Raw genomic sequence first — 12,214 nt, forward strand, 5'->3', positions numbered from 1 at the left:
ATAGCCATGGACTTTATTGTAATTAATAATAAAAGGAATATTAAAGAGTCTCTGAAGGACATTTATAAAAAAGATCTGATTATGGGGATATATAAAACATGTTTATTAATGGAAATATTTAACATCTTGAAGGAGCCACTTTTCCCTAAAATAATCTAAAATCTAAAACATTTTAACAATTTCAATAAAAAAATTATAATATGTATTTTTATAGAACTTTGTAAGTGGATACTTAAAGTTACATAAAAGAGAAGAGCAGAACAGTAATACTTTAAAGAAAGAAACAAGGCATCTAAAATTGACTAGAAGATATCAAGATGTAACCAAAGGTCACAATTAAGACTGTAACTCTCCCTGACACCAAAACCAAAGATATAACACATGCACACAAAAATTATAGGCTAATGCCATTGATGAACATAGATGCAAAAACCCTCGACTAAACATTAGCAAAGCAAATTCAACAATTCAATAAAAAGATCATATACTGTGAGCAAGTAGGATTTATCCCAGTGATGAAAGATAGTTCAGTATTGTCAAACAATCAATGTGATATACCACATTAACAAACTGAACAGTAAAAATCATATGATCATCTCAATAGATGTAGCAAAAGTTTTTTACAAAATTCAACATGATTAAAAAATCCAAAAAAAGTGGGTATAGAAGGAATGCACCTCAAAATAATAAAGGCCATATATGAAAAACTCACATCAACATCATATGCAATGTATGAATAGCTAAAAATATTTCCTCTAAGATCAGGAATAAGGATGCACACTCTTGCCATTTTTATTAAACATAGTTTGGAAGTAATAGACACAGCATTCAGACAGGAAAAGGAAATGAAAGGACTCTAAATTTTAAGGCAAAAAGTAAAACTGCCACAGTTTACAGACAATAAGATCCAATATATGGAGAGTCCTAAATATGCTACAAAAATCTATTGTAACTCATGAGTGAATTCAATAAAGTTTCAGGATATAAAATTAATATACAGAAATCAGTTGTGCTTCTATGCACTAACAACAAACTAGAAAGAGAAATTAAGAGAATAATCCAATTTATAATTGCATGACAAAGTATAAAATATTTAGAAATAAATCTAAAGAGATAAAAGACTCATTAGAAAAACTATAAAACACTGATAAAGGAATTGAAGGAGACACAAAGAGATGACTCTCCAATATCTTTATATATCATGTTCTTGGAGTGGAAGAATTAATAGTGTTGATAAAGTGACCGTATTACCCAAGGCAATCTACAGATTTGACGTAATTAATACCAAAATACCAGTGACATGTTTCACAAAACTAGAACAAATAATTCATTTGTATGGAAACACAAAAGAGTCCAAATAGCAAACATAATCTTGAGAAAGAACAAAGCCAGAGACATCATTCTTCCTGATTTCAAACTATATTACAAAGCACAGTAGTCAAAACAGTATGGTACAAAAACAGACAAAACTTACAAACATACAACATACAAAAACAGGCATATAAGTCAGTGGAACATAGAAAAGAGCCCAGAAAAAAAAAAAATTACACTTACGTGGCAATTAATCTACAAGAGGAGGGGCAAGAACATACAGTGTGGAAAAGTATACCCTTTTTAATAAGTTGTATTGGGAAAACCGGACAGCTACTTGCAAAAGAATGAAGCTGGACTATTTTCTCACATAAATTCAAAATGGATTAAGGACTTAAATGTAAGACCCAAAACCATAAAACTTCTAGGAAAAAAAATGTAGGCAGGATGCTCTTTGACATCAGTCTTAGCAATATTTTGGGGATATGTATTCTCAGGTAAAGAAAACAAAATCAAAGATAAACAAATGAGACTACATCAAACTTGAAAAGCTTTTGCACAGTTAGGGAAACTGTCAACAAAATTAAAAGCTACATACTGAATGAGAGAAGATACTTGCAAACAAAATACTCAATGAGGGCTTAACATTCAAAATATACAAAGAACTCGTAAGACTCAACATCAAAAAAGAAAGAAAGAAAGAACCCAATTAAAAATAGGTAAAGAACTTGAATAGACATTTTTTTTTCAAAGAAGTATCCAGATGGCCAACAGGCACATGAAAAGATGCTCAGTATCACTAATCATCAGGGAAATGCAAATTGAAGTCATGAGCTATCACTTTGCACCTGTTGTAATAAGTGTAGGCAAGGACATAGAGAAAAAGGACCCCTTGTGCATTATTTGTGGGAATGTAAATTGGTGTAGCCACTATGAAAAACAGTAGGGGGGGGGGTTTCCTCAAAAAATTAAAAATAGAACTACCAAATGATCCAGCAATTCCACTTCTGGGATTTTATCCGAAGAAAACAAAAACATTGGTTTAAAAAGATATATGTGAGAATTCCCTGATGGTCCAGTGGTTAGGACAACACTCTTTCACTGCTGAGGGCATGGGTTCAGTCTCTGGTTCAGGAAGTAAGATCCCAAAAGCCACAGCACAGCCAATTTTTTTTTTAAAATTAAAAAAAAAGAAAAGATATAGGCATCCGTATGGGCTTCCCTGGTGGCTCAGAGGTTAAAGCGTCTATGTGCAATGAAGGAGACCTGGGTTCAATCCCTGGGTCAGGAAGATCCCCTGAAGAAGGAAATGGCAACCCACTCCAGTATTCTTGCCTGGAGAATCCCATGGACGGATGTGGGCTACAGTCCGCAAGGTCGCAAAGAGTCGGACACAGCGGAGCAACTTCACTTTCACTTTCATGTTCACTGCAGCATTATTTATAATAGCCAAGATGTTAAAGCATCCTAAGTGTTTTTATCAATAAATGAGTGAATAAAGAAGATGCTGTGCACACACACACACAACACAAACACAATGCAATATTACCCAGCCATAAAAAATTAATTAAACCTTGCCACTGTGATAACATTGATAGACCTGGAAGTAATATGCTAAGTGAGATAAGTCAAACAGAGTAAGGTAAATATCACATGATTTCACTTATATATGGAATCTAACAAATAAAGTATAATTGGTAAAGGGTCAACTTTTTAATACAGTATGATAGCCTAGTGGTTACCACTATTTAAAAAATTATATTCAACCTCCTATTAGACATAAACATAAATTTCAGATAAAATAAAGACTTAAATGTTAAATAACAGTATTTACTATTTTAAAAAGAAAATATGGGGACTATGTAAACCTTTTGTTGGAAGAATTTCTTGACAAAGCACAAACCAACACACCATGGCACAGAATAGGTGCTCAAACGTCTAATTAAAAATTTAAAAGATGAATCATATGTTCATATTATAGTTCTTAAAACACTTTAGGATTAAAATATTATATTCAAAGTTAAAGGAAAAGCCACAGTCAACAGAAGATATTTTTAATAAATCTAAGCAGTGCAATAAAAACAAGCAACTAAAAATTGTCAGAGGGTTTAAGCAGTTCACAGACTTTGAAAGCCAAATGGTTAATAACTGTTTTTTAAAGTGTTTTCTTGAGTAATCATAAAAGTATAAATTGAAACCAATGAGATATTCTGAATACTATTCAGATTCAAAAGGCATTTCAATAGTGACAGTATCAAGTGTTATCCACAATATGGAGAAACGAAAACTCAATCTACTGAGGGGAATGTGATTCAGCCACTTCAGAGACCTATTGCACAGTTCTGTTCCCTATGGGACCTCATAGAAAACTGACCTCCGTTATGAGATCTCAGGTGCTGGTTCCTCTAGATCGTACTTCAGCCAGTTTTCATTCAATCAGCATTAAGTCTAAAGAAGCAGTCACCTTACTATTTCCTAAATATTCTTGCAGATGAAATAATCGGCAAAGCAAGCGAAGAATTTAACACACATTCTGCTTTTAGTAAAATTAGAATTCCAGCAGAAGTCCAGAGACTTGAAATTTCTAATCATTATTATATTTCACATCTTTGCAACTACTGTGGTTTTAATTGGGAAGTAATTATCTACATCACTTGTTGCTTATTCTAAGGCAACGAAGGATTGACCTTATGTGTATCCTCAGTTCAGTTCAGTCGCTCAGTTATGTCTGATTCTTTGTGACCCCATGGACTGCAGCACACCAGGCTTCCCTGTGCATCATCAACTCCCAGAGTTTACTCAAACTCATGCCCATTGAGTTGGTGATGCTATCCAACCATCTCATCCTGTGTTGTCCCCTTCTCCTGTGTATCCTGAATCATAGTTTTGAGATAATTACTCATCTAGAAATAATTCCTAAGCAATATGTTTCTCTTCAGATTTTTGAAAAACTCCTGAATTCCAGACAAGACAATATTTCTTGGCTTTTTTCAAGCTCATGCCTTCTTTTGATAAAAGAGAAAAAAAAACACATTATTTTCACATGATTTGAGATTTGAAATTAAATAATGACTAAAAATAAATCAGATCTGTTGCACAAAACACTTCTTTGATTTCAAACTATACCATTCAGAAAATTCTAAGATGGTCTCTCAGGAACTGTTACAAGAACCAGGTGTCAAATAAAGAACGAAATGCTTAGTAAAGAGTAAACTATGACCTTAGGATGAGTCAGTTTATATTTTTTAAATATATATTTTAATATGTTTCCATATGTATGAAAGTCTGAAGCATTACACATAATTTTTTTATAGCTAGTTTAATGAAAGACAGTTATCATACCTGTGGACACAAAGTTTCCAGGTGATTGGCAGCAACTCTGACAATCTTAATCCCATCTTCATTTGTTGACATGGAACAAGCAAGATTTGCCACCTTAAATACAAAATAATGGAAATCTCAGATTATCGAGGAAATGCAGAAACATATGTTATCACATAAATGTCACTGGTATCTACTTTATGGAAGCATTCAGAAATCTATTAAATAACAATAAAGGCCATACAGTAGTGTTTAAAGCTAACAGGAAGACTGGTGAACAAATTTGCAATCCCTGTACAGTCTCTTGGTATCAATATCTAACCCATAATAAGATGCTGCTATGGTTTTTTTATGAGACTGAGAAAAAGTTTATCTATAGATTGAATGCTAATAAATTCTTGGATTCATCTGATTGTGGTTTATTTTAAGTTTGTAATTGGTTTATTATTTCCCAGAAGTCTATTATGCATTCTTAAGTTGCATTAAGCATGACTGTATCTTTGTCCATGTTTTATTCAGCATCAAATATGCTACAAAGCTGGGCAAATACAGGATAATTGAATTCTTCTTCCTGTTCTTGATTTTCTACTACAACTTCATAAGCACTATTTGACATTCCAGCAGTCAATTTGATTCACACCCTAATATCCATATTTTTTATACATTATTGTTTTGAAACACACTGTTTCCCAGGGATATGACTGCCCTTTAAAATAACTGCCTTCATGGCGATGACCTAAGTCCAATGTTCATAAGGATTTTCTTTATACCATGAACAAGTCTTGAGAAAGATTGTGGAGTTCCATCCTTTTCCTTTGAACTTCAGTCTTATTCAACATCCCCCTTGCTAGCAGGTGAGTCTTCATGTACGGAGGCAATGTTTTCTCAGATCTATAAAATATGTCACTGCCTCCATCACTGCAAAGAGATCACTTTCCTAACAATCATTTTCATCATGTTTCAGTTATTATATACTTTATCACAAGGCAGTTTCTACTGATCAAATTCAAAATCCAATCAGTTGCAGAGGAACTTCACTTAAACTGTATGTGTTGGAAGTGAACAACAAACATATCTTTGGATGACTATCTGTAGAATACCAAAAACTGTTACTTACATGGATTTACAGTCTTTGCTTTTTTTTGTTTTAATAGCATTACTTTAAATATGTTGGCAGTGAAACAACTCCTTGGTTTGCATTTACATATAATGAAATGACAGCCATATATTATTTAACTGTGGAATGGCATTGATCACTTTATTAATGTACATGGAAATGGCTTACTTGAAAAGGTCTTTTGTTGGCTTGAAGGTCACAATGCCTCAACTTTCATATCAGCCACATAATTAGCACATTTGTGATTATTTGAAAAGGGCAGTCGTTTCTGTACCCCACTCCATTCTTAAAACCCCACTCACAGAAAGTAAAAATTTAGCAGTTTAATTCCTTTAATAAATTTTATAATAATTTTCACTGTACTTGCAGAAAATAGCTGCCTGTAAATTTGAGCACTGTTTGCTTTAAGTAGAAATATGAAATTATTGGCTCAATCTTTTGGTCAAATAGATGAATGTTGGTTAAACCAAAGTTTAAAAATTACAGGAAGATACTCTATATAGATACTTTTTAAGTTTCTTTAATTTTATATTTAAATATAGTTGATTAACAGTTTTATGTCAGTTTTAGGTGTATAATAAGGGATTCAGTTATAAATGTATCTATTATTTTTTGAATTCTTTTCTCATTTAGGTTATTACAGGACATTAGAGATACCAAGGGAATATTTTATGCAAAGATGGGCTCAAAAAGGACAGAAATGGTATAGACCTAAGAGAAGCAGAAGATATTAAGAAGAGGTTGCAAGAATACACAAAAAAAAACTGTACAAAAAAGGTCTTCATGACCCAGATAATCACGATGGTGTGATCACTCACCTAGAGCCAGACATCCTGGAATGTGAAGTCAAGTGGGCCATAGGAAGCATCACTACGAACAAAGATAGTGCAGGTGATAGAATTCCAGTTGAGTTATTTCAAATCCTGAAAGATGATGCTGTGAAAGTGCTGCACTCAATGTGTCAGCAAATTTGGAAAACTCAGCAGTGGCCACAGGACTGGAAAAGGTCAGTTTTCATTCTAATCCCAAAGAAAGGCAATGCCAAAGAATGCTCAAACTACTACACAATTGCACTCATCTCACACACTAGTAAAGTAATGCTCAAAATTCTCCAAGCCAGGCTTCAGTAACACGTGAACCGTGAACTTCCAGATGTTCAAGCTGGATTTAGAAAAGGTAGAGGAACCAGAGATCAAATTACCAACATCTGCTGGATCATCAAAAAAGCAAGAGTTCCAGAAAAACATCTATTTCTGCTTTACTGACTAGGTCAAAGCCTTTGACTATGTGGAAATTTGTGAAACAGATGGGAATACCAGACCACCTGACCTGCCTCTGAGAAAACTGTATGCAGATCAGGAAGCAACAGTTAGAACTGGACATGGAACAACACACTGGTTCCAAATAGGAAAAGGAGCTATCAAGGCTATATATTGTTACCCTGCTAATTTAACTTACATGCAGAATACATCATAAGAAACACTGGGCTGGAGGAAGCACAAGCTGGAATCAAGATTGCCGGGAGAAATATCAATCACCTCAGATATGCAGATGATACCACCCTTATGGTAGAAAGTGAAGAAGAACTAAAAAGCCTCTTGATGAAAGTGAAAGAGGAGAGTGAAAAAGTTGGCTTAAAGCTCAACGTTCAGAAAACAAAGATCATGGCATCTGGTCCCATCACTTCATGGGAAATAGGTGGGGAAACAGTGGAAACAGTGGCTGACTTTATTTTTCTGGGCTCCAAAATCACTGCAGTTTGTGATTGCAGCCATGAGATTAAAAGATGCTTACTCCTTGGAAGGAAAGTTATGATCAACCTCGATAGCATATTAAATAGAGACATTGCTTTGCCAACAAAGGTCCCTCTAGTCAAGGCTATGGTTTTTCCAATGGTCATGTATGGATGAGAGAGTTGGACTATAAAGAAAGCTGAGCACCAAAGAATTTATGCTTTTGAACTCTGGTGTTGGAGAAGACTCTTGAGAGTTCTTTGGACCGCAAGGAGATCCACCCAGTCCATCCTAAAGGAGATCAGTCCTGGATGTTCATTGGAAGTACTGATGCTAAAGCTGAAACTCCAATACTTTGGCCACCTGATGCGAGGAGCTGACTCATTTGAAAAGATCCTGATGCTGGGAAAGACTGAGGGCAGGAGGAGAAGGAGATGACAGAGGATGAGATGGTGGGATGGCATCACCGACTCAATGGACATGGGTCTGGGTGGACTCCGGCAATTGGTGATGGAAAGGAAGGCGTTGCATGCTGTAGTTCTTGGGTTGAAAAAAGTTGGACATGATTGAGAGACTAAAGTAAGCTGAACTGAAGCAGTATTCCCTGTGCTCTATAGTAGGTCCATATTGGTTACTTATTTTAAATATAGTAGTGTGTGCATGCCAATCTCAGACTCCCAATCTATGCCAAACCATCCAATCCAAAAAGTGAGCAGAAGACCTAAATAGACATTTCTCTAAAGAAGACATACAGATGGCCAAGAGGACTTCCCCAGTGGCTCAGCAGTAAAGAATCTGCCTGCCATGCAGGAGACCGTGGTTCAATCCCTAGATCAAGAAGATTCCCTGGAGAAGAGAACAGCAATCTACTCCAGTATTCTTGCCTAGAGAATGCCGTGGAAGAGGAGACTGGTGGACTGTAGTCCATAGGGTCACAAAGAGTTGAACACGACTGAGCATGCACACAGACTCACATACAGATGAACAAGAAGCATACCAAAAGATGTTCAACATTAGAAACATTAATTTTAGAAAAATTAATTATTAGAAAGTAATAATTTCTAATAAATGTTAATTATTAGAGAAGGCATTATTAGAAAAATGCAAATTAAAACTACAATGAGATATCTCTTCACATCAGTCAGAAGGGCCGTCATCAAAAAATCTACAAACAATAAATGCTGAGGAGGGTGTGGAGAAAAGGAAACCCTCCTTCACTGTCAGTATGAAAGTAAATTGGTACAAACACTATAGAGAGCCGTACAGAGGTTTCTTAAGAAACTAAAAAATACGGACGTCTATGGTTGTCCATTGGTTAAGAATCTGCCTTCCAGTGCAGGGGACTCAGGTTCCATCCATGGTCAGAGAACTAAGATCCCATGTTGCTGTTGTTGTTTAGTCTCTAAGTCATGTCAGACACTTTTGCAACCCCATGGACTATAGCCTACAAGTTATGGGGCAGCAAGCTCATGGACCACAGGGAGAGAGAAGCCTGTGCTCCAACGAAGAGCCCATGTGCCCCGAAGAGGTCTGACATGGCCAAATAAATAAATAAATATTTTTAAGAAAACATAACTACCATGTGATCTACAAGCCCACTCCTGGGCATATAGCCAGAGAAAAACATCCTTTCAAAAGAATCCATGCACGCCAATGTGCGTTGCAGTGCTGTTTTGAAGAGACAACATTTGGAAGCAACCTAAATGTCCACTGACAGAGAAATGCACAAACAAAAGGTGGTACAGATATACAACAGAATATTATTCAGCCATTAAAAACAGTGAAATAATGTCATTTGCAGCAACATGGATGGTCCTGGAGATTATCATAGTAAGTGAAGTGTGTCAGAAAGAGAACAACAAACACGCAGAATCTTAAAAAATAAATCAAATTAACATCACAAAATAGAAAAAGGCATGATAAAGGACAGAAACACTAATAACCTAACAGAAGTAGAAGAGATTAAGAGGTGGCCAGAATACATAACTATATACAAAAGGTCTTACTGATCCAGATAACCACAGTGGTGTGATCACTCACCTAGAGCTGGGCATCCTGGTGTGTGAAGTCAAGGAAGCATTATTACAAAGCTAGTGGAAGTGACAGAATTTCAGCAGAGCCATCTAAAATTCTAAAAGATGATGCTCTTAAAATCCTGTACTCAATATGTCAGCAAATTTGGAAAACTCAGCCATAGGACTGGAAAAGGTCAGTTTTTCATTTCAATCCCCAAGAAGGGCAATGCCAAAGAATGTTCAAACCACCTGGACAATTGCTCTCATTTCATGTTAGTAAGTTTATGCTCAAAATTCTAGGCTTCAACAGAATAGGAACTGAGAACATCCAGATGTACAAGCTGGATTTTAAAAAGGCAGAGGAAGCAGAAATCAAATTGCCAATGTCCATTGGATCATAAAGAGAGCAAAGGAAGTCTAGAAAACCATCTACTTCTGCTTTAGTGATTACGCTAAAGCCATTGCCTGTATGGATCACAACAAACTGTGGAATATTATTAGAGAAGGGAATTCCAGACCACCTTACCTGTCTCCTGAGAAACCTGTATGAGGGTCAAGAAGCAACAGTTAGAACTGGACATGTAACAATGGACTCATTTCAAACTGGGAAAGGAGCACATTACATTGTCACCCTTCTATGCAGAGTACTTCATGGGATATACCAGGCTGGTTGAGTTACAAGCTGGAATCAAAATTGCTGGGACAAATATCAACAACCTCAGATATGCAGATGACACCACTCTAATGGCATAAAGTGAAGAGAAACTAAAGAGACTCTTGAAGAGGGAGAGTGAAAGAGGAGAGTGAAAAAGCTGGCTTAAACTCAATATTCAAACGACAAAGATCATAGCATCCAGTCCCATGACACTCATGGCAAATAGAAGGGGAAAAAGTGGAAACAGTGACAGATTTTATTTTCTTGGGCTCAAAAATTACTGTGGATGGATACTGCAGCCATGAAATTAAGAGATACTTGCTCCTTGAAAGGAAAGCTATGAGAAACCGAGTGTATTAAAAAGCAGAGACATCACTTTGCTGACAAACAAAGCTTTTACATGGTCAAAGCTATGCTTTTTCCAGTAGTCATGTTTGGATATGAGAGCTGGATCATAAGAAGGCTGAGTGCCTAAGAACTGATGCTTTGAATTTTGGTGCTGGAGAAGACTCTTAAGAATTCCTTGGACTGCAAGGAGGTCAAATCAGTCAGTCCTAAAATAAATCAATCCTGAATATTCACTGGAAGGACTGATGCTGAAGCTCTAAAACTTTGATTACCTGATATAAAGAGCCAATTCATTTGAAAAGATCCTAATGCCGGGAAAGATAGAAGACAAAAAGATGAGATGGTTAGATATCATCACTGACTCAGTGGACATGTATTTAAGCAAACTCCAGATGAATGTAGGACAGAGAAGCCTGGAGGGCTGCAGTCCATGGGGTCTCAAAGAGTCAGACATGACTTAGTGTTTCAACAACCACAAAACAGAAGTAGACTCTCAGACATAGAGCATGAAATTATGGTACCAGTGGGAAAGTGGATACACTTTAATTTTTAATTTATCATCTTTGTTTTTTTTTTTTAAACAAGCCTTTTTCTTCTGGACATTTACTGGTTACCCTGTTACTGAAGTAAATTTAATTATTCATGTTAACATAAAAATCATCCTAAACACAAAGTTTCTGTTTATATTATCATACTTAAGTTTTATTTAACATTGAGTTGAAAATACAACTCAAAGTTTTCTACTCCCTGAATGATTATATTAACACTCTTTCTGTCTTCTTTTATTCGGACATGCCCAAACTTCTCCTTACCAGAATTGTTCTATGCCAGGTAAGCTCTCTAGACAGTCAGTTATGATTACCAAATTAAGGCTTGTAGAGTTTCAGTGATATTTTATACAAACAAATTTAAATGCATAGGATAGTTAATATTCTGTGACCAGAGAAAGGTATGTGTTAAAAATATCTTTGCATTTCTAATTTGAGTGATTTGTAACATCTTTTCTAGGTCAAATCACGGTGTAATGTGAAAGTTGCTCAGTCGTGTCTGACTCATTGCAGCCCCATGGACTATACTGCAGGGGGTAGCCTTTCCCTTCTTCAGGGGATCTTCCCAACCCAGGGATTGAACCCAGGTCTCTCACATTGCAGGCCGATTCTTTACCAGCTGAGGTAAGTGAAAGCCAAATTTCTTCTAATATTCATAAGTTCTGTGTGGCTCTTCAGGCAGTCAGGTATGTTCCTAGGCAAAACATGCAGGCAACTCCCTACTGGTTGAAGAAAATAGCATGCAAATAAGATATTTTGTAAGATACTTTGAGATATTTGGACATTTGACATTTTTTATATATCAAACTTTTTTCATAAGTCTATGTAAAGTTTTATTATTCAAGAGATCTTTGTGAAACATTTCTGTCCTCTATGGGAAATTATTCATAGAGAGGTTTTGGAGACAATTAGGTCTGGATTTTAACCTATTCCCACAATTATCAAAATTTCTGACCATGGATAAAATGGTAATATCTGAGAGAATTTTGTCATCTATAAAATGGGTATGATAATATCAGTATCTACCTAACTTGAATACTTTGAAGATTAAATGAGACAGTGTGTGAAGACACTTTGATACCTGGTAGCCCTGAAGACAGAGAAGGCAATGGCAACCCACTCCGGTGTTCTTGCCTGGAGAATTCCAGGGACGGGGGAGCCTGGTG

The 12,214-nt window shown here is 35.9% G+C and overlaps 1 protein-coding gene across 2 annotated transcripts in view; it reads right to left on the reverse strand.

Annotated features, from left to right (window-relative positions):
- Positions 1-12,214, reverse strand: part of CTNNA3 (catenin alpha 3) — a 1,891,866-nt gene that overhangs the window by 742,412 nt on the left and 1,137,240 nt on the right. For both annotated transcript variants that reach the window (XM_069571817.1, XM_069571818.1), the window contains exon 10: positions 4,654-4,746. In XM_069571817.1, coding sequence (XP_069427918.1) covers positions 4,654-4,746 — 93 coding nt within the window. The remainder of the gene's footprint in view (positions 1-4,653; positions 4,747-12,214) is intronic.

Source organism: Ovis canadensis, chromosome 25 (genome assembly GCF_042477335.2).
Source record: "Ovis canadensis isolate MfBH-ARS-UI-01 breed Bighorn chromosome 25, ARS-UI_OviCan_v2, whole genome shotgun sequence".
NCBI classification, from domain to species: domain Eukaryota; kingdom Metazoa; phylum Chordata; class Mammalia; order Artiodactyla; family Bovidae; genus Ovis; species Ovis canadensis.